The sequence below is a fragment of the Augochlora pura genome, chromosome 2 (genome assembly GCF_028453695.1).
Source record: "Augochlora pura isolate Apur16 chromosome 2, APUR_v2.2.1, whole genome shotgun sequence".
Taxonomy (NCBI): Eukaryota; Metazoa; Arthropoda; class Insecta; order Hymenoptera; family Halictidae; genus Augochlora; species Augochlora pura.
Window position 1 is genome coordinate 21,678,179 of NC_135773.1, and position 22,650 is coordinate 21,700,828.

The following is a 22,650-nucleotide window of genomic DNA, read 5'->3' on the forward strand; positions in this document are numbered from 1 at the left end:
TTTCGCACGTCTACCTGATTGTTTTCTAAATTGTTCACAGCCTTCCATTAATGCACCCACTGATTAACCATTAATTTAGTTATGCATTTATGCATGAGTATACATGAGTACAAGAAAATTGGATTAATGAAAAAAGATCGTTTATATAGAAATTTGGTCTGCAAAATTACGCAATAAAATCATTTAATTTTGAATAGATATTATCTTTTTATCTATCTTAACATCTACAACCGCAATAAATGCTAATCTTAGCGTTGAATCGACAGCCAATCAGAGGAAAGCAACTTCTACTCCTATTCTCATTAACAGAGCGCGTTGCGATCGGAGAACCTAGCAAAACTTGAGGTACGTACAGTAATTAGTCTTGATCCTGAACACCTTCAGGCCGCAGCACAACCTGTTAGCGAAGCTTAATGTAGAAATTTTCTATTCTCTGATTAGTTGACAATTTACTAATTAGACAGTGCTACTCTCACGGTTAAAGAAAAAAATATGGAAAACAGCGAGTAAGAGAGCATGCAATCAGCATAACTACACGTGAAGCAAGTTACGTCGACGAACGAAGTAGTTGTCTCATTCTGCTGTGCTTAATATGCGTACATATTAAAATGTTATTAATTAAGGCGTTAGTAAGTAAGCAAAACTTGTAAGAAAGGGAGCCATAACGAATTCTGATTTCGTTCTGACTCCCTTTCGACTCTCCAGTTACAGCAATCTCCACGTGGTGTGACGTCAGTGTAGTTCGGAAAAAATTCCGATCGTATAACCAATTCGAAATCGATAATTACATAGAGCTAATGACTGTGGAGCAATGTTGGCGTAAAATGGATTTTTTAAATAGTAAACAGATGCAAAAATAGACTTCGCAAATACGTTTCCGAGAATCCTATGATGTAATATTTTATCATTTGTAACTTATTTACAAATCGAATTTCGCGCCGCGCGTCTCTAATACGCGCCAACCAAATGCATGCGTGAAAAATGTAAGACTGCAAGCGCGGTAGAGTGAGACAAACTATTTATTTTACCAATGTGACTTAATTCACATGTAGTTGTGCTGATTCACTCGTTATTTTTCCTTTTTTACTTTGACCTTGAAAACAGCAATGTTAATTAGTAAATTGCCAACCAATCAGAGCAAAGAAAATTTCTATATTAAGTTTCGCTAACTGATCGTGCTGCCGCCTGGAGGTGTTCAGGTATAGGATCCATTACTGTCGTTTTTAAAAAACGCCGGAGTTTCAGATTTCACCTGTGGAAGATTTTTTTGCGGTGATAAAATAAAAAGTCGTATTTTCGCGATTTATCAGGTTTATAAAAGAAATATCCGTTAAAAATGGTTCAGGAGTGGTATGATGGTATTTAAATTTGTTGGTGTATTGTTACAAAATGTTGGCAAATCATTATATTTTACTTAATAGGGTGATACTGATAATATACGCGTACATATTCTAATTTCTAAATTTTTTATAAAAAACATCGTGTAATTTCATTTAGCTTTTATGATAAAGTGAAGAATAGTTTGCCATTTTTTATAATGGGATTTCAAATTTACAAAAAGTATGTTTATTACTTGAAATCGAGTGGAATTTGTGTTGTTGTGATGGGGTTAGTTTTCTTATATACATGATTATAACTTTTAATATATTTGACGCGTTTGTTAACAATTGTATTTTATTTTTTGTAGAGGTTGCTGGTGCATGTACCAGTTACGGCAAGTGTCGCAAATTTTAAGGTCTACTGTGCCTGCTAATGTCTTAAATTTAGAGCAAACACACGCTCAATATATTTATATTGACGACCCCCGCTATAAAGGTATGTATTTATATAATATTATATGTATATTTATTTAGCTTTCGTTGGAGCTATAACTTTGCAACATATAAAAATTTATTTATTTAACTCGTGATTTTAGATGTTTTCATGTTTCGAAAAACTGAAAATTTGCAGTCTACTGTGCCAGTGCAAACGCCTTCCTTTACTCAAATCATAATGAAATGGTGGAAATCATTAACTCGTAATATAGCATATAAATTATTACACATGGCTCAACATGGAGACCAAGCAGAACGATTGAAAGCCATATATATGATAAATTCTCTACAATATTTAAAAGGTAGTTTATTATAGTTATTAACTAATAGCACAATTGTATTGAATACTGTTTGAGATTTAAAGTAAAAATTACAGATTGGCACTATCGTCATATTGCACAAATGTTAGATGCCAAAACAGCTGTATGTCTAGCAAGAATGCCAAATGTTGATTCAAGATTTTTTTTGAAACCTCCATACTATCATATACAACATAAATTATATGTATGTATATTTTTAAATACAGAGATCATGTCAAATAAAGTGCGACAAGCTGTTTTCATAAAATCCAATGTAAATATTGATTTCTTTTATTGCTTTAGCAGAAAAGAGGTCCCTACAATTTTGTTGTATTTGTTTGAACCATTCTTTTTATTGTGTTGTAAGAAAACAGTATCTAACACTTTATTGAGCATACCCTATATAATATAATTGTTTTTACAATGAAATACTTAACAAACATAATGTTATTAGGATATAATAGAAAAAGTACATTATTTGCTTCTTCATTTAAATACTGTGTCAAAAAACACTCATCCATGCCTTATTCAATTTCTGAACAAAAAGTTCAGAGACTCGCAACGTGTAAGTATTTACACCACAAAGATTTGACAGCTATAATACAAATTATTTTCTGTACACCCTAATTATCTGTAAAGTATGAAACGAACAGGATGGTTTGATATTTGAACACGATTTGACAAGCTTAGGATTAGCTGCTTCTCCAGCTATAATATGGGATCAGGAATTATTGCAAAGTTGTGTCCAGGCATTATGTCACCATTCTTGTCTTGAACAATATAGTAAAGGTATAATTCTCAGAAACAGAACTTACTACAGTTATCTTCTGTTCGTTGATAATTGACTTTTATTTTTAGATATTGTGGAAGCAGGAGGACTTCCACTATTAATGATATTGAAGAAAATTTTTAACAACGATATTAACATGTGTATATTACTTGCGAAGATAATATCTAACATTTCCCTTCATTCGGAGTATTTAGAACAGGTTTTCCAAGCAGGTAAATTAATTGTTTTAATTTGTAAGTTAGTCCATTGTTCTGATAAACTTCTATCTTCAGGATGGATTGGTACATTAGTAGAATGGTCTCATAACTCGGATATACGGTTGTCAGCTCCTGCAAGTCGTGCATTGGCAAATTTAGATGTAGATGAAAAAGAACATATTAAATATCCAAGGCGTATTTATCTCCTTCACCCTTTGCACAAAACTCAAACAAATGCAAAGTTAGATGTTGTTTTTCTTCATGGACTTCTCGGCGGTGTATTTGTAACGTGGAGGCAAAGAGACGAAGATACATCGGTACATGGGGTTGTAGGTTTGTTAGTATTGCAATTAATGAGAAAAATTTGTTATTCGTTATATAAATTTCATTCAACTTTAATCACAGTCGAATGTGTTACAATATGTATTAACATACTTTAACATTTCATTGCTACTTGCAGTAATGCTTATTAAGATTCTACATTCATTATAGATCCCTATATGACGGATAGCGAAACCGATAACATGACGATTATGATAGGGGAACAATCGCAAGAATTTTTGAGAGACTTAGCATATGATTTAAGAAGGCACGAGTGGGAAAAGCTAGGACAAGATTTTGAAATAATCTTAGATGATTTTCCTCAAAATACTAATCAAACTGCTTGTGGACCATTTTCTTGTAGCGGGTAGAGATATCTTATAGATAAATCAATATATTTTTAAATAAATGTGTTAAAAATTCAATATTTTAGGGATAATACTTGTATGAAAAAATGTGAACACGATCGGAGGCATAGGACACAATGTTGGCCGAAAGATTGGTTACCCGAAGATGTTCCATACATCAGAGTGATTGGAGTAAATTACGATTCAAATTTGTCAATGTGGACTCCATTGTGCCCAATAGAAGGCATGAAGTATGTTTAGATATTGATTGTATTATATTAAATTAATTTAAATACATTATCAAATATATTAACTTGAATAGGAACACGTAAATATTACCATACGCAATATTATAACTACGCTATTTTTAAAATTATTAAAAAATTTTTATTTCATCGTACAGATCCACTTTGAATGAAAGAAGTGGAGAATATGTTGGAAAGCTAGTAACTGCAGGTATTGGAATACAACCAACGATATGGGTGTGCCACTCAATGGGTGGTTTATTAGTAAAAAGAATGCTAGTTAATGGTTAGTTAATTTCATAGTTTTTGATTATTGTTCTTGTTCATTACATCATTCTGCTTACATAGTAGTTGATTTATTTTCTGTTAACTATTGTCTTCATACAGAATGGAAAAATGGCGATAAAAATAATATATGCAAAAACACTCGTGGCATAATATTTTATAGTACGCCCCATCGAGGTTCCCGTGTGGCAGTTTTAAAGCAAGCGACACAGATGTTGGTATGGCCATCGGTGGAAGTGCAGGAACTTCGTGAAGGTTCTTATAAATTCCGTATACTAAATTATTCCTATAATATTGGAATAATTTTGGTAACAATATTATTCCTTTTAGAGTCACCACATTTGCTACAATTGCACGAAGAATTTCTGGATATGTTGAAGGACTATCCTATAGAAATTGTTAGTTTTAGTGAAACTAAATCGACGCTTGTAACTGCACTAAAAGTTCCGTTTCAGTTCGTTAGCCCTACATCCGCAGGTACAATTCAAAGAGAATGCAAAAATATTCTTAGTTTCTTTTAAACATCATTGCCGCATTAATAGATAAAAACCTTCGTGCTTACTTTTAGATCCTGGCATAGGGGAATTCTATGAAATTGCTCAAGACCATTTATCCATATGTAAACCAGCTAGCAGGTAATAATTTATTTGCATTTTATTTTTTGTATGTTAATGAAATTCTGAAAATTTCTATGTTACATAAACTTATTTATAGACATTCCTTCTTGTACCAAAAACTATTGAGTATTCTCAGACGCCATGTAACTCCTCAGGAAGACGCAAGAATTTCATTGTTTATGGAATTATTGTCCTTGCCAGGCAAGCTATTTTAATTTAATAAATATAATTAGATTTTATACATAACACTTAAATGTATTTTCTCGCTGTCAAACCGTCTATTTTTATATAATTATTAAAAAAGAAATATTAGGGTAGGAGAGGCACGACGGCAAAAAAAGAACAAAAAATTTTTCCTTTCTAAAAAATTGCAATAGAATTGATAAAACTAAACTCAAATTATACGAGAAACAAGTACTTTATAATCTAAAGCTCTCGTAAGTCATTGATTGTTTATTTGTTTTACTAGAATCAATAATAAAACTTTAGTGATAATAAAGTTAGTAAACAGAATGTTTGTAATAATAAAATACAAAACAACATTGGTTCAATATTTGATAACAACTTCGTAAAGTACCATAAAAAAATGTATACCTAAACTAATACCAAATAAACATTTGTTGTCACATAATCGCTGTTGAACAAAACCTGGGGAAAAAAACTTTACTTGATTTTTATATGGATAATATTATCTGGCACGTGTGAAAGGCTCTAATTCTTATGGCTCTGATTACGTTAGCGTTATTATATTATTACGGCGAATTGTCCACATTAAGTAACATAAACAGTTCTTATTTGATTTTTTTAATTGAATAATAAGTATTGTTAAATAGTGAAATCATAAATATCTTTTGTAATGATATGCTATGTATTACATACTTACAATAGGAACTTCAAATATCATGGTAAAGAGTAATCCACCAACTTCAATTACAATTGCAACAATGACTCGCTGTGGTATGTAGCATTAATTTGTCATTTTTTTAAACGTGTATATAGGCTTAGTAGCTTTAGGTATAACATACCAGCTCTGTGGTCATAAAGACTCTGTAGGAATTTTAGCGCTATTACATGCTATACTTAGGTTTGTGTGATCGCGCATTTCTATATAATTTCGTTAGAATGAACTTTTCTCGTTTCTATAGTAATGCTCTAAGTAGTTGTTGAAAAATGGAAGCCGTGACGAATTATACGTTCGTGCCACTCGCACAAAAGAATTACACGGGAATCAATGATAAAACAATACAGAGCTTACTTTCTAAATGGTAATTGTCTTATTTTTAAAATTCACGTACAGAAATTATTTTTTGAAATTGCGTTATTTGTTTATGGATAGTCAGCATGCATAACAAATTATTGTTTCCATTTTGCAGGGGCATACGTGGAAACTTTGTTATCCAACAGTTTTCATTCAATGAGTCCTTCCAGTCTTATCACAAATATCTCTTGATAAATGTTAGTTCTATTATTTATAATAATTACAAATACAATTTGTAATCTATTTATACATTTTTTCATATAAATTAATCGCAATTTAATTACTCGTAGGCATTCTTTAAAAACCACATTGTTGGAAAAGAATTAGTAACACTGCAAGGGAAACATTGGGCAAAGCAAGGTAATATAAAGAAATACTGTTTGCAATGAAATGATACATATCATTAATTCATTTTACAATCATTAGGCATAACATCCTCAATTGTTGAGACAAAGCCAGTGCCTTGCTCTGTTTTAAATATGTCCTTTTTTAATAAATTGAAAGATCCAGAAAATGGAATTGTATATAAATCAGGGACTATTTGCAAAAGATATGATACGGAAATTGATAATTTTCTAGTTTGTGATAATCTCAGAGGAGTATGAATTCTTATTTATGAAGTAGTTAATGTTTAATTATTACAAATCTATTTGCCTTTTAATGTCTATAGATGTTATTAGATGAAGAATGTCCAGAATACAATTTGTATACAAAAGATGAGAGAGAGGAGTTCATATTTCGTATTTTTCAAATGCTTGTTCTTGGAGGAGTACTGTGTCAACACGAAGACACATTAGATCCGTATTTGGATGCTACCAAAGCTATTTACAAAGATTTGATTAGGTGTTGTAATTTATTTATGAATATTTTTATTTGTATACAGCAAGAATCAAAATCAATTATTTAACAATTTTAGAGTGGAAAAACAAAATGACACAGATCTATCTGTTAACACATTAGTCTTAGAAGTAGTGGCTAAAGATGGCAGTGGTCAAGGATATTTTCCATGTAAGCCATTTCACATACAAAATATTGGATTCGTATTAGTGTATAATAATACTCGTGAAATTGCAACATTTTTACATCAATATGGAGAATATTGTCTATCCGGGGAAATATAAGTTCTCTTAAAAAGATTATGTAGCAGAAGAGATTGGTTTCTCAATAAAATTGATATGTTGCACAGACATTGAATTATTAAAATTATGAATTTGTTGTAATAAGTACATTGTGTATTATTTAAGACATAACTAAAAAAAACTATACTATTTCATATGAAATCAAAGACAGAAGTCGTATAACGATGCACGAATTAGGCCTTACTAATATATTTACACATATATAATACATGTCATATTTTAATGAAAATATTTAACTGGTACTTGGCAACATGATTTAGATTTGAAGAAATATTAAGAAGAATATTTCTCTTATTAAATTTATAGTAATACTTTGGCTTGTTGTAGAAATACGTTGGAAAAGTACATTTTTCTTTATGCTAATCCTAACTATATTAACAAATTTATAAATTACTATTTACTCTTTGCAGTAACAGTACTTTCTTAAGTGGTATAACGAATTTTCAACACAACTTGCTTGAGATCCGTACATGTTAATTCTACTAACATCTGAAATCTGAAATGTAATGAAAGTTGTTATATTAACTGATACATGATCATTACATTTTTTATAGTGACTGACAATAAACTTACCTTAGTTGAAAAAGTATTTTTTCCTATGTCATAAGTAATGCTTACTTCAAACAATCCATTTCCTGGTGTTGTTTTTACTTTCAGTTGATATGTTTCACTGATAATTTTTGTTTTGGCAGTAAAATCTCCTATAAAACCATCTTGGTCTCCAGATTTTTGAAATTTTAATAAATCTATAATTTAATATTTTTTAGATACCAACCTCATATTTTATACAATACCATTGAGAATATTACAACTTGCAAATAATACAGAATTTGACAAAATATGTTAAAGAAATGTTAAAGTCCTGATGTGTTTGGTTCAAGGAGAGCAAATATTGTATAATCATCCTCATCAAAGTTTTCTTTTTAGATGAAATTGTCTTAAGTAAGTTTTCTCAAATTTTGCATTATGTTGCAAATCCCAACATAACCGAAAGGAGCTATTTGAATAGCACCCCATGTAAGAATAAAGACTTTTTTATAACCTTTATTGGGTAAAAGTTTGGCAGCCCATAATATTTCCTTTAACTGTAATTTTTCACATATATTCCGGTGCTCCTCTGTATAGCTATTAAGAAACTCTATAAAATGTTTGGCTGCAGCAATTACGTTGGCATCTTCAGTTGAAATTTCTTTCCAAGCCAGACAAGCACACCAATGTGGTTCTATAAATGCATCTGCACATGTTCTTTCTAATGGTATCTGTATTGTAATTATGTAACAGAATTAGTTGGTTTACAGTTATAATTAAATAGCTCAACATCGAGTGAATAAAGAACATTATACAATACTTACTTTATCAAATAAACTAATAGCTCTTTGGCGACGATCACCGTCTTTTGGATTATTAAATTTTAATATATTTTCTAATGTTTTGTGTATATCGAATGGCGTTGTTAAATAACGAGTGTTGTGCACAAAGTTTGAATATGCTTTTGGATATGTTTTTTTAAACCACGGAGGAAAAGTAAAGGAAAAGAATGGAAGTCTTTCTTCTTGTTTACCCTGTAACGTATTGCGAATATCTGCAAATCTTTAAAATATGTCTTCGTTACTACAGTTTTGTAATATACATTCAACGTTATTTAGAATATTGAATGTTATACATTGATTAAACACAAACCTGTGCCCATGATCACTCATTAATATTAATAATGTGTTATTCAAGTGACCAGATTCATTTAAATCTTTTATCCATGTATACAAATCTTGATCAGCTACTCCTATGTCATTATAAGAATCATGTGAAAGTTCTCCATGAAAACCAAATAGAAACTTTGGTTGATGTTCATAGACATTGAAAATTTCTCTCATATAATTTAACATTACCTGTAATAATATCACTTATATGTGATTTCAGTTTTTTTACTTAAACGTAATTACGATTAGACAAGATTTCAATATACCATATGTCGTGGTATGCCTCCAACACAAAATTTATTGTAATGTCTAAAATATGGAGCAGCAGCTAAATAGTATGTTCTCATATAATGGTCAGTAGGTTGTTGCTCAAATCCTTTTAGACGATATGTAAAAGTTCCAATGTGATGCACATCTTCCATAAATCCTGTTATATATCCCTGCTTTTTGTAATCATTCCATATCATCGGATATATATCGACAAAATATGCGTTCTGCCCCATACGTTTTCTTGTATCTGGTAATTCTAGTTCAATTTTTCCAGTAAGGATAGGAATAAGTGCTTGCGGTGTACCATCTCCTACTATATTATACCCTTCCAGAACCAAAGCAGACAGATTGTCTTTTAAGTACTGATATGTTTTTGGTAATTTGCGCATAAACGTATTTCGGGACAATGAATCGAAACCTAACATTAGTATATTTAGTTTAAGAGCACTGTTCGCAACATTGTCCCATTTGTTGTCTTCCTTTTCCCTAGGATCATTCTTTACACCAGCCATAATACTGTGCCACCTACGAAATGATCGTTTTAGGGAAATCAATTGTTTTCTTTAACAGTTGTTTGAATAATCCTTTACATTATTTACTTACCTATCACCATTTATAGATTTACATTGTACGTCAACAAAATCACTCTCTACAAGTTCATAATGATCACTAGATAGAACCGCATCAGTAAAAGTTACATTGTAGTCACTTTCTCTAAGAATTTCTAAATAAAATATTAACATTAGTAAATGCATCTGCATTTTACACACTGTACATTTAACTTACCACTGAAAGAACATGTTATCAAGCCATACTTCTTCTTAGTCTTATCGGTAATAACAAGTGTTGAGCCACTAACAGTAACCCAATCCTCAGGTTTACATGATAACAGAGGAACATCGTGTATAAATTTTGTAATTTCTGGATTAGATACATCTAACTGTGGTAATTTACAAGCTACTTCTCCTCTGGAAATATATAACAGTGTCCTTGCATTTCAAGTGCAGATATAATTATACATTTTAATATCTATTCAATGGATTAGAAAATTACACACCCGATAATTGGTTGCTCTGACTCCTTGATTAATTGTGATATGTATATTCTAAAAGAACACAAATTATTATAATGGTCGCAATAGAATGTTTTCAATGTAAAATATTAAAAAGCTCGCTCACAATTTATTCAAATTTGAATTATTATCAGGAAATTTGGACCGAAAAACTTGGATGGCACAGAATGTGAGAGTGACAAATACTGCAGTTATTAAAATACGTCGGAAATAGCATGACATAATCCTCATTGTTACTCAGTTTAACATACCTGTAAAACAACTTCAAGTTTATATTTTTATTTAATTAATCCCTGCGATGAGTCCCGATTTGTCAATGAAACATTAACGACGTCGACACTCATTGATTTGTCACACAAATACTTGTTAATACGCTCGAAGTTATTTTCGTTCGTTCTAATAAGGAACTTAGAAACCAGGAAAACAATTACCACTTCGACCAGTTACTCGTTCTAAAGTTGACTGTTCAGTGTTTGAAAAGCCATAAAGAACGTTGTTTTTCAGTGAATTACGATACGATCTACGATTGTATATATTGAATAATCCGCAATGCTCGCTCAAGTTTTTTTCTCAAAATATTCTACTCTTAGGTACGAGAGCAGAAGTCTTCGTCTGTCATCGGTTATCAAGTGATGATTCCTTTGCATTTGCTCGATTGTCACTATCTCAATTTGACAGCTGCTCGTACACATATAAGTTCAACTGTGCTCCGTCGTTTTTCACTAAGTGTTACCTTACCGATATTCTATGTGCGAATGACTACATGCTTTATTATATTTTGATTTTGGCATGTTCCCGCACATGCTCATTTCACAGAGATATAACATTCAACCTTCCATACGATTCGGCGGAATCACCGACGATTCGAATAGTACGAACGTCAACAATTTCAGTATCTCGAGGTTTAAACAATAATACATGCACTCTGCAATTAATTTTATGACCAAATGCCCTGAAATTACGGATACCCGAACACATTTGTGTCGGTCAATCTTTCAGGGCTCGATTCGACCCGAGGCTCGAGTACTCGTGCACCTTTAATATGTAGCACACCTGGGAACATTTTATTTGAAATATAAAATAAGAAATATCTAATTGAAACGATTCATTTCGAGCTGCTATTCGAATATAAAAATAATATCGACCCACTTGAAATAATAACAATTGCGAACAGTGAATTATTTCGGTTTCTATATCACAAATATGACAAAAGAAATAATTCTCAAAATAATATGCAACAAATGGTTTTATTTTTAGAAATCGTTGTATCAGTTTACTGTGTTTAAAATCTCTTTTAGCAAAAAATCCATCTATTGTCGCGAAGGAAAGTAATCGTTCCACATTGTAAGGTCAATCGTTTTATCTCGCAGAAATGTCAACGTATAAGCCAGACTTGGAGTTAATAATTCGATTATATTAGATTAGATAAGTAATCTAATTGTTATAATAATAATGATACAATTAATCAAGTTTATTGCGAGTGATTTCCTGCAGTCAATCGTATGTTATAGAAATCGTCTTCTTCGTTCTTTGAATATACGCGCCGTATAAATTTTTGTGGCTACATCGCTACGCTTGATGTGGCGATGATACGTTCGTCTACAGCGTTGAACGTGCCGTATTAATTATATTAAGCTTAAAATTCAGAAATGTTGATAATAATGAGCACGACAGACCAGTTTCGTCAGATAGAAAAACACAGTGGATGGTTTGTCTGCTCTTATAACTACCTCGTCCGCGCCTCTACTATGCCGAAGGGGATGTGCATTTTATCGATCCGAAGCTTGTTTGCATTGCGGCGACGTTGCATCGACGCTGCTCGATTTCAAATTCTATATTTTAAAATTGTGGAAGTTACAATAATTCTGTTACAGGAAATGATTCAATGAATTTCTTAATCTAGGCACACATTGTAATAAAAGTGACGGAAAGTCTGAGTAAGATCAGTCTCATCGTTCTTATATAGAACCGCATGTCAGGCACTTTTTATGTCTGTTAGGTTTATTTTCAACCTTACCACTGCAATATTATTAGGCATGTCGAACACACCATGAACAACTTAAAAATGAGCAAATAGAGTCTCGTTTGTCTAGAATCTCGTTCGTTACAGAATATACTGATATTAATATACATATACATATACAAGTATAGGTATGTGTATATTACCCAATATTACTGTAAAATACACAGCACAATTATTACAGAATGTAATGATTACACACGAAATAGGATTTTGATACGAACTAACCGGGTTACTTTGAAATTGATCACTGACTACGTTTTCATCGACACTAGTTTCGATATACTGTAAGGAACTTGGTTAACGGAATAATATTAACTTCTATTTTACAAAGATAGACACAAAACACCTGTTCCCACGTGGTGTCACCGAAAAAGTGTGGCCACCACGTTCCGTTGTCCCTCGCCCGATCGATGATCCCAATCATTCAAAATGAGCAAATAGAGTCTCGTTTGTCTAGAATCTCGTTAGTTACAGAATATACTGATATTAATATATACATATACAAGTATAGGTATGTGTATATTACCCAATATTACTGTAAAATACACAGCACAATTATTACAGAATGTAATGATTACACACGAAATAGGATTTTGTTATGAACGAACCGGGTTACTTTGAAATTGATCACTGACTACGTTTTCATCGACACTAGTTTCGATGAAAACTGAAATTGGAAATTATTTTTTAAATATTAAATGATCCCCGCCAACAAAAGTCACGAGACCTGGTTCGACCGGCAAAAATGGAAGATTTAAAATCATTTTCCAAAATTGTTTACATAATTATATAATGTACGCCCTTTAGGACAAAAATAGTGTTCTCTTAGTTCATGACTCAGAATCATCGGCGTGCAACATGAAGATAACGATGGTTACGCCTTCTGACGCGTCCGCGTCTCGCTTATCAGTGGTCGTCCTCGCGATCGGTAACCACAGGAAAATATATTGCTCAAGGAATGGGATAGATAACGCATGCGTCGTGATTGCATCTGGTAGACGCACTATGCCGCTTTGCGGAACTGCAAGCTTGACTTACCCCACTTCTTGCGTAACTTATTCTCCTGCGAACACTGTTCGGGATCCCTTCGTTGCGTACCGATAATTCTGAGCCCTGCTTTAGTTTATGTCTCATAGTGATAAAAAAAGAAACAAAAGGCAATTGCCTTTTTATAAGGCGAAATGAACTGTTTTGGCATATTTAAAGACCTAGGAAATCTCGGACTCATTTAATAATTTGAAAATGTTATTCTCACTGGAATGTGAATCAATTATAAAATGCTGTGAAAAATATTATGTCTCGTATTTACTTTATGGATTAAAGAACTGTTAATGTTCAAAAGCACGTCGATAGAAACACGCAACGATTTTTCTTTTAATTTTTCCAATTAAAAAGTTTTGTTCGCGGCTAAAATCGACAGAAAATGGAAGCTCGAACTCTACCGTTTATATCGACCACATACAAGTTAGCATAAATGGAATTACTGTTTGAGTAGAATCTTTTTATTTCTAAATTCACCATTTTGTACCATTGCGAGTCGTTTATAATTTTCTGCGTTCGGTGCAGCATATTCGTTCATTATGGCACTTTGATTTAATGAGAAAAACTGTTCGCTGCAGCATTCATACGTTATGGGATACCCCACTGGCATTATTCACTGAAACTGGGACTTTGAACTCGGAACAGTTAAATATGTAATAATGATAATGCGCGGAATTCGTTAGCGGTCCATCAATCACGCGACTGTTCAATAAAGACAAAGTTCAAGTTTTATACCGTATGCCAAGCATTGGCGTCTACTACACACGTTCGTTGGCTTTTTTGTTACATTTAAAAAATTAAAAATTAGAAATAATATTTAGGAAATTTTTCTTTTTTCATTTCTCAGTCTTGCATATCACGCGGTTTAAATAGATTTGAAGGATCTGATTGGTTTAAAGAGAATAAACTCAGACTATTAGACGGCTTCGGATTTACAATAATTTTAATATAAAATTTCATTACTTCATTAGTACAAAATATTCATAAATCACTCGGAAAGCTTGAGCACGCATGATTACCTCCACGTTGATTTATTCTTTACTTCGCGCTATTTTAAATAACTAACAACCGATTAGAAAACCACAGTGTTCGGAGCACGACAGAAATATTCACGATACTCTGCGTCAAATAAACGATAAATCGCGTTTAATTACTCTATGGTTACGCGGAACACCGTGATCTTCCGGTAGGTTTAAATAGTATAAAAAGGCAGTCTTCACATTTAAATTACATAATTCCTATCTATAACAATACTAAAAAAAATTACTCTAAAGGCAACTCACAGGATGTATTGTGCAAAACAAATAGTGTGACTATGTCGAGCGAATTCTACGCAATTAAATACTAAGCCTGAATGTTGTCGCGAAGCGCAATGCAACCTGACACCGTGCCGTTTCGCTCACGTAACCGAATGTGCACATTAACAACATTTAACTCGAGCAGAGGTGGGGGAAAATAGATTATTGAAATAGTAAATATATTCCAAGCATTTTCATTTCCTCCCGTAATACATAATTACGCGAATAAACTATTTTCGAAATAGTAGCAACACATATTGGTATTACATAGTTAAACATGCTTGAAATGATATTTTCATATGTAACTACTGTTTCAAAATAAAGTTTATTAGCGTAATTCTGTATTACATGGCAAGGTGAAAATATCTATAGTCTATTTAGTATTTCAAACATCTATTTTCCCCAGCTTTTCAACCCGAGTAAATTACATTATTATACTTTCTCGTGTTTGGAGTTTCTGTACCAGTCAATTAATTAATGGAGATGAATGAACAAAATCGACAAAGTAACACAAAAATATACGTACTCTGCATGCAGTCAATATGCAAGCATAAAGGAGTCTGGTCTGTATATACTATGCACAACTTGTGCGCTCGTGCAAGGCGGTCAAGTGCACGTAACAACAACAGCTGCGATCGATTACTACACGTTTAACTCTCTAAAACTGTAAAACTGCGTTGTTTGCCATCCGATAAATCATTATAACATGCATGATACCATATCATAACAAAAATGACTGTTTGATGTTTGTAAAGTATCGCGTACCCCGTAAAACGTACTCGCCGATACTATTTCCGCTCGTTACTATTTTCATAGTAATTTCTGTTAACTGAAATTTATTTTACTTATATAATAAATATTACGTCCAGGGTATCGTAAAATAAATAGCTCTACAGTTTACGACGGCAATTCTTCTATAAGATATATATATATATATATATCAAAAAATAAATAATAGATTGTACGTATATTCTCGTAGAAATAGTCGCGTTACAACATACTCAAGATGCAAAAGCAGAGGAGACATAATTCATTGTGTGACTTACGTTTTGCTGGAGGTTGTCTATAAATCACTAATGCGATAGTCGGTCGCGTTTGCCCTACCTTTGTCATAATTATACAATCTTGGCTGATGCGAGGCGGCTCCTCCACGGTTTCAAGCGGAATAATCCTTGGGACTGGAAGACACAAGTATCTATGATTACATTCCGGCCGCATATAATGGCACGTTGTTCTAGCATAAGCGAAACGTCTAATCGTTACCCTTGTTTCCGACGACTGTGCCTCTCCGTTGTCGCTCGAATGACTGACGTTTTGCGGATGCTCTTCATTTCTCCTCGTTATGCGGGCAGGCATATACCTGCTGTATGTCAATATTAAACAGTCAGGTATTAGGCAGATAATCACGATCACTATAGCCAGCAGCCACAACGGTATTGATGATAATATTTTTGGATAAACGGATAATACATCGCCGTCGTACCGGCTGAAATCACGTATAACGTTGACGAAACATTTTGTTGGTTCCCACGCGCATGTTTTGACATTTAAAATAACGATTCCAATATACTTACCGGTGTATAAAAGAATAACAAATTGTAAACACTACGAACATTAACTCGGAAAATACCACTGACGAAACCAACAGTACCGTCCAGTACGAACTGTGGAGCAGTATCTGAAAGTGAGCATTTATGAACTCTTATTTTGTACGCACAGGTATATTAGACGCGCGTCTACGTTACCTGTACATTAGCCACCAACGTGACCACGTGAACAACAAATGTGCTGAAGGTCCACTGATCCACCGGCGTGTTATTGTGCAAACTGACGGGATTAATACTAATGAAAACTTGCGTCATAAAATATATAACGAAAGCATGCCAAAAACCTGACGAGAAATTTACGTAATTATTTAAGTATATTTACCATCAATTATTCCGTAAGTGTTCGCGCGAATCGAATAATTACTTACCTAGAATGCTCCATATGAACACCTGTCTACTGCTCAACAAATAATTATTTCTGTACATCTTGTATAGATACGGGAAACGTAGCAACTTATTGGCGGAGTAATTCTGTTCCATTACTCCGTACACTAATATTGGCAACGACGTGAACGTTACATTGAAAAGCATTAAAAACAAGCTGTCGTAAAATGGCTGCAAGAAAACCGTTGATTCCGTACATCATGTGGTATCGACAGAGTAATCCGTTCAAGCATTTTATACGTTACCTGTAAAGAGAAACCGCTGTGGATACCGAACAGCAGTTGAGGCGTGATAAACAATATATTCTTGTAAAAGAAAAACAGGGTCAGAGTGCTGATCCGCGTGTAGTACCACTGGCCATGAACCAGCAGCGTTTTTTTTAGAAATCGAAACTTTGCTATCGCAAAATCGGAGCTCATGGCTGCTTGTCGACCCTCTTTGCCCATGATACCGATCCCGACGTGTGCCTCTTGTATCATGGCAATGTCATTGCCACCGTCGCCAATGGCAGCGGTTTGTGGCCTGGAGCTGTCATTTTTAATTAAACTGACTATCTGTACAATGGAAATCGGAAAATATTAGATCGACCGCACTATAGAGAATGCAATTCAATTTTACGAAAACTTGCCTCGCTTTTCTGCAAGGGAGTCAACCTGCAGCAAACCACCGCCTCGCAGGTCATTCCCAGCAATCGAAATTCGTTCGGGCAGTTCCGCAATGCCATCGATAAACTGCATCCATCAACCAATAGGCCGTATTGCTTATGAGGTTCGAGACTTATTCGCCGTCTGGAACAAGTAGAAACACGCTTTTAGCATTCATCGTGTTACATTCCATAGAGTTGCTAGCAACGCGACGGACAAAGAACAAATTATCCTAACTCGAAGTATGCAATCCGGTCGATGCACATTTGTGACGATTCCAAGTCCACCAGTCTGAATACCTCCGTACCCTCTTTGAATTGGCCGCATAGGAAGGCTATGTTCTCCGCGGTTTCGGCTTTATCTCCAGTCAGCACCCATATCTGTTCCGTTTAAAGGTGGACAACGAAGAAGGGGAGATTTGGTTCCGATTGAATAGATAAATTTAAGAAACCACGTTACGGTTTAATGGTGATTAGCTCTGGTAGACTCACTTTGATACCTGCGACCCGCAAACACTCGAGCGTCTCCGGCACCTCTTCTTGAAGACGGTCCTCCACAGCGGTCACACCTAGCAAAGTAAGACCGCCCTCCATTTGATTGTAGGCTCTCTCCGTGTGCAACGTCCGCTCTATGCCGATCACTTGTCTGGCCCTTTGTATTTTCTCCATCAGCGTCGCGTATTCATTCTGGCTCATCTTCTTGTACGCGACTACCAACGTCCGCAACCCTCTCTGCAATAACGCGATTTCTTTCAATCTTCCGCGCACTAGGTAGATCACTTGTCGAATAGTTTCGAATAAATATTAATCTGAGATAGTCATTCAAATATATTCTTTGAAGACGAATTGTTTATTCAGAGAATAATTAATAATATGATCGTTATTCGTAACACGTTGTTCTTTCTAGCTGTTCGTATAGTTTATCAATTACTTCTTCGAATAGTTGTTTGCTGATTATTCGTTGTTAATTATTTTCCACTTTCGAGAGAATAAAAGTTAGGAAACAAACCCGAGAAAAATCAGCCACGTGATTGATTGCTTCATTGACCTTTCCTGACACTATCAATGGCAAGACAGCCGAATCCGCTCCCTTACAGTGCAACCAGTAATCGTCATTGTCATCTTTTACTATTATCGACATTCTTTTACGTTCTGCAGCAAAGAGACGAAATGTTGGCAATCTTTTATGGTTTCGATATTTTCATAAATTAATACGAACCGGAAGTGAACTCTAAAATATCCATCTTCTGGAAGAACATCACACTGTTCTTCACTTTCAGTTCCATCACGTCGTTGGTGTTGTCCTGAAAAATGACTCCGCATCTGGCGCTAGCCTCCACTAACGCCTTCTCGTCAGCTGATGCCGCCTATCGAACCACAGGTGCATTGTATTTATCATTAATTTGTGACCAAACATCTGTCGGTCTTCCGGGATGTCAACAACTTAAATCATTCCGCGAGAAGACAACAAATATTTGTCTACTTATTTAGACGGTGTATCTTGCACGGCTCAGTGTTGACTCGAGTACGCGAGAGGAAGTTTCCAACTGTTCCATCTTAGCATTGATTTCAGATAAAAATAGATGGTGTTAATGTTGAATGGCAATGTTACCTGGTATTCCGGTAAATCCGGATGCATCATCAGCGAACTGTTCACTCGAGTTATCTTCTTCTGCCTAAAGCTTTCACGATACTCGACCCGCCTCGCGATAACAGATGGTCTTATGCTCGGTGGGGAGATCTGTACCGTATGGCACAGGGAAATGCTTATCATGAAATGCCATACCTTCGGCTAGAATTAACACGGACTGATTTTATCAACCAAATGAAATTCAATTTTATACAACTATTTTATAAATTCCAATTCAATTATTTTCGAAATTCTATTCAATATAATTACCTCCCAGTCGGTCAGCTTTACAGCTTCCTCCTCGTCCCCACTGGGAGGTAAGGAATACAAATAGCCGTCGCAGTCCTTTTCCAGGTACAGTTTCCCATCGATGGAGCAACGTCTGAACACCATTAGATTTTCGGTCAGCGTGCCGGTCTTGTCCGTGAATAGGAATTCGATCTGACCTAGCTCCTCGTTTAAGTCCGACGAGTTAATTAACGCCGGCTGATCCGTTTTTTCGTCGTAGAGGTCGATGTCCCAGCTGAAGAAAAATGAACCGAGGAATTTTTGTAATTCTGCAACGAGAACAATTATCACAGATTGCCACGTGTTTCTTTGTTGGTCAGAAATGCAACATCTTCGACAATTGAACAGGAATCTTGGATAAAGTTTCATGTTACATTTTTCTTAAAAATTCAGTTATTAGCGTAGCATGATTATACAGACACTACAGATCAATTTAGCGTATACTAGTTATAAGTATTCCATTTGTAGACGAATTAAAATGTATGTAATACATGTAAACTATATAATATTAATTATTTGATTTCATTATAACAGGTATTGAAATGAATTGATTGTTTCAGTGGAATAAAGGAACGTTAAACTATCTTATCATCAGAAAGTCATAGATTCAAAATGGACCTTTAGTCGAGATTCCCATTTAATTTTGGCAATGGATAGCGTCGTATCGCGCGACGGTTTTAACACCAGGTTTATGAAATGCGTTTCAAATTTTGTCGAAAAATTTTTCCAAAATTGTTAATATACAATCACGATAAAAATCACCAAAGATCCGAATAAATACATATGTACTTGTTACTTTTACAAAGCTAGATAAAATGATTGCTTTTAGTGCTCCGTGAACATGGTGTTAATAAACTTTTGAAAGGCGAAAGGAACACTGGCTCTTACCTATTGTGACGTACAACGATATGGGAACGATGTAACTGTACAAGAGTAGAAAAGCGAAGAAGTTGTCGACCAACGTCACGAAGGTCAGTAATTTCTGGCCACCGATGTACGATTCCCAATTTTGTGTCGCGTCCATCAGAGTTTTTATCGAGCAAGACTCTATTACTTCAACAATCAGCAGTACCATGAATGCGATGATAAACTTGTTAATGGATCTGTAATAAAACACCATGTAACGTCCGCGGAACAATAGTGTACAGTAGCGCACGGTTTAGTTTACACGAAATTTGTATTCTGAAATTTACACGAAATTTTGTACTTTATAATATTTTAGAATAGCTTAAATTAATTCGTTGTCCGGGCCTATTTTAAACAGAAAAATCTCAGGTATCTATCGATGCTATAATTACGAAGGTAAGTCGATAATAACTGAAAATGAAATTTTTCTTTATCGTGAGTTTATCTTGTGCTAGTCTTGTGTTAGTTATCCGTTTAAATACCAAACTAAAGCCGTTTAAATACCGTTTCAATATTACTGGTATCTCGCATACTTGTGTTGTATACAAATATTTGGAATAAAATGCTGACTCCCGAGTCCATGTAAAATAAACCGTGCACTGCCGCATATAGTCTCGCATTAGAAAAATCCGACTACCTCTCGGCAGTCGAGAACTTGTTACTCCTGATTTTCGAGTTCAAAGACAGTTTCGTGTCCTGTCCGGTATATATCGCGCATCCGATTATGTGGTCCGTATCTTTCAATTTGGAACCACGAAGCAATAGGTTCTCGCTCGACAGGGAGCCACAGTTTTCGTTCTCGTTACCATGGATTTCCAGCTTTCCGTGGAAATGGTACAGGTCGGACGAGGGATGCTGACAGGTGATAGTGGCCTCCATCGACGCGATTTCCGTTGGTGTCAATTTGGAAATCACTTTCGGAACCACCAACATCTGTACAGGCGCAAAACGGATCGTACGGGCTTGTGAATCGAATTCGTAAAGAAATCTCGTGGAATCGTTCTTCCTCTGCAAGAGAGATCATTTTACCTTCAAGTTGGTCTCTCCGTCGAGATTGGCGGTGGTAACGTAACAACGGCCGCCTTGTTCTGACGTAAACAGAAGTAAAAGGTCACAAGGCACGTCTTCGTCCCGCGATACTTTCACCAGATCACCGACCACGATCTCTTCGCAGTGAATTGTCTGCGTGTATAAAAATAATAATAATAATAATAATGATCAAGATCGTATAAAACCAGAATTTATAGAAAATTTCATACATCAGTTCGTATAATGATGAAGAGCGCGGCGAGAACAAGCATACGCGGGTAGTCTAATAGTGTAATGGAGCTTGTACATAGAAACGATGGTCTGCGGCATCTCAGAATGGATAAGATAACGCTCGTGTTGTTAATTAAAAGACGGACATAATATGCGATACAGCATTATAGCATTATAACAGACAGCGCATGGTATAAAATATCATATAATGCAAAACTATATTTTCTATCGTAGCTTTTAAAATTAACTTATGATCTTACTAACTGCGAGACTAAGGATTTGAGATCCTAGCATAATGTGTTACATGTTAATATTTATTACAGCAGAGCACGATGGCTCGGCGTGTTCATGGTACATAATACCATAAGCTACAGATTAGCGGGCTAACGTGTGCGGTCCGCGTCGAGCGCGGTTAAACAAAGCCAGATGTTTCACGCAAACACGCTTTTTACCTGTATACATTTTCTGCGCATGACATTCACATGCCTCCGATTCACGTGTCTGTCCCCGATGTAACGGCGATAATCTTCGTATGCCTGTTTACACGCGGTCACGAAAACAACGAACCCGAGCGGCAAAATGCTGGTAATTGGCGATATTACAGATGATCCCGATGTCGTCGATATGAGCACCATCACGAGGAAATAAAAGTTTGCGATCCGTCTGAACTGCTCGAACAGATTCTTCGGCAGGAAGTTCCAAATCGTGTACTTGCGACATATAGAAAAAATCAAACGTACGATTAAACAACAAATTCGAACGGTGGACACACAGACCTAGACATTTTGCAAAGTTAAGTAATTAAAGTAAATGCTCACCTTGTTCGACAGAATTCGATTCTTCGGGTAAATGGTTTCTGTAGGTTCATTGTTGGCTTCAATGTTTATAATTCTCTGATCCGTGTACGTCGAACTCGCAGAACCCTGTAAATGATGAATGAACCCATTACCAAATACGTGTATAAACAATCAAGCGATCGCTAAGAATTACGAATAATACATTCTCGGACGAACTTTTCGCGGGAAATCACTGTTCTCAGTATCGCAATTGTTATTGTATCAAGTCGTGTACTTTTTAAGCGATATCTTAGTTGAACGTTTCCCTAAGACGATATTTAAATTTTGGGAGAAGTTGTGTTAATATTGAAATATTCGATCAATATTTTCTTTAAGAACTTTTCGAAAGTTACGTAAATCCGATCTTGGACAAAATAAATACT

General features: G+C 34.8%; 4 protein-coding genes across 13 annotated transcripts; 2 read left to right on the forward strand and 2 right to left on the reverse strand.

Moving 5' to 3' along the window:
- Positions 1–380: 380 nt before the first annotated feature.
- LOC144478334 (protein SERAC1) lies at positions 381–6,662 on the forward strand. 6 transcript variants are annotated; one of them, XM_078196128.1, is made up of 19 exons: positions 381–506; positions 1,161–1,608; positions 1,688–1,815; positions 1,916–2,116; positions 2,191–2,318; positions 2,568–2,678; positions 2,767–2,902; positions 2,972–3,115; positions 3,176–3,433; positions 3,593–3,788; positions 3,855–4,019; positions 4,172–4,299; positions 4,401–4,553; positions 4,629–4,775; positions 4,867–4,933; positions 5,013–5,116; positions 5,804–5,872; positions 6,289–6,370; positions 6,464–6,602. In XM_078196128.1, the coding sequence occupies exons 2-18, from the start codon at positions 1,538–1,540 to the stop codon at positions 6,363–6,365; spliced, it is 2,283 nt and encodes a 760-aa protein (XP_078052254.1). In that variant the 5' UTR covers positions 381–506; positions 1,161–1,537; the 3' UTR covers positions 6,366–6,370; positions 6,464–6,602. The 6 variants fall into 6 exon arrangements, 5 of the variants coding, with proteins under 5 accessions (XP_078052254.1, XP_078052255.1, XP_078052253.1 ...); XR_013495331.1 differs by having other exon boundaries at positions 384–1,608; positions 6,464–6,533; positions 6,600–6,662; XM_078196129.1 differs by having other exon boundaries at positions 384–1,358; positions 1,498–1,608.
- LOC144478340 (cilia- and flagella-associated protein 300) lies at positions 6,528–7,807 on the forward strand. Its single transcript, XM_078196141.1, has 3 exons — positions 6,528–6,772; positions 6,844–7,016; positions 7,090–7,807. The coding sequence occupies exons 1-3, from the start codon at positions 6,653–6,655 to the stop codon at positions 7,292–7,294; spliced, it is 498 nt and encodes a 165-aa protein (XP_078052267.1). The 5' UTR covers positions 6,528–6,652; the 3' UTR covers positions 7,295–7,807.
- LOC144478335 (uncharacterized) lies at positions 6,870–15,887 on the reverse strand. Of its 5 annotated transcripts, none has more exons than XM_078196136.1 (11): positions 15,760–15,887; positions 10,458–10,602; positions 10,337–10,384; positions 10,066–10,247; positions 9,883–10,003; positions 9,276–9,804; positions 8,993–9,198; positions 8,665–8,902; positions 8,355–8,571; positions 7,886–8,058; positions 6,870–7,808 (listed from the first exon to the last, which is right to left on the reverse strand). In XM_078196136.1, exons 2-11 carry the CDS (start codon positions 10,580–10,582, stop codon positions 7,710–7,712), a joined length of 1,938 nt encoding a protein of 645 aa, XP_078052262.1. In that variant the 5' UTR covers positions 10,583–10,602; positions 15,760–15,887; the 3' UTR covers positions 6,870–7,709. The 5 variants fall into 5 exon arrangements, with proteins under 5 accessions (XP_078052262.1, XP_078052261.1, XP_078052260.1 ...); XM_078196135.1 differs by having other exon boundaries at positions 15,240–15,774; XM_078196134.1 differs by having other exon boundaries at positions 14,699–15,774.
- On the reverse strand, positions 15,760–22,399 carry LOC144478300 (phospholipid-transporting ATPase IF; the record flags this gene model as incomplete). The annotated part of the gene is made up of 18 exons (XM_078196067.1): positions 15,760–15,891; positions 15,977–16,199; positions 16,288–16,391; positions 16,459–16,604; positions 16,689–16,875; positions 16,950–17,258; positions 17,333–17,492; positions 17,586–17,728; positions 17,840–18,079; positions 18,357–18,499; positions 18,567–18,714; positions 18,960–19,139; positions 19,248–19,534; positions 20,154–20,368; positions 20,809–21,104; positions 21,201–21,353; positions 21,884–22,141; positions 22,250–22,399. Coding segments are annotated over 18 exons (3,405 nt in total), but the record flags the coding sequence as incomplete, so codon positions are not given.
- Between the last annotated feature and the right edge of the window lie 251 nt (positions 22,400–22,650).

Excerpts from the sequence above, each read along its gene's own strand:
- LOC144478334 (XM_078196128.1), top strand. The coding sequence starts at position 1,538 with ATGGGATTTCAAATTTACAAAAAGTATGTTTATTACTTGAAATCGAGT. Across the intron at positions 2,319-2,567 it reads ATATACAACATAAATTATAT|GATATAATAGAAAAAGTACA; the intron begins GTATGTATATTT and ends TAATGTTATTAG. Across the intron at positions 4,554-4,628 it reads AGTGCAGGAACTTCGTGAAG|AGTCACCACATTTGCTACAA; the intron begins GTTCTTATAAAT and ends TATTCCTTTTAG.
- LOC144478335 (XM_078196136.1), bottom strand. The coding sequence starts at position 10,582 with ATGAGGATTATGTCATGCTATTTCCGACGTATTTTAATAACTGCAGTA. Across the intron at positions 10,385-10,457 it reads AATTCAAATTTGAATAAATT|AATATACATATCACAATTAA; the intron begins GTGAGCGAGCTT and ends GTGTTCTTTTAG. Across the intron at positions 8,059-8,354 it reads CAAACTTTTACCCAATAAAG|ATTTATTAAAATTTCAAAAA; the intron begins GTTATAAAAAAG and ends ATTAAATTATAG.
- LOC144478340 (XM_078196141.1), top strand. The coding sequence starts at position 6,653 with ATGTCCTTTTTTAATAAATTGAAAGATCCAGAAAATGGAATTGTATAT. Across the intron at positions 6,773-6,843 it reads TTTGTGATAATCTCAGAGGA|ATGTTATTAGATGAAGAATG; the intron begins GTATGAATTCTT and ends TAATGTCTATAG. Across the intron at positions 7,017-7,089 it reads ATTTACAAAGATTTGATTAG|AGTGGAAAAACAAAATGACA; the intron begins GTGTTGTAATTT and ends TAACAATTTTAG.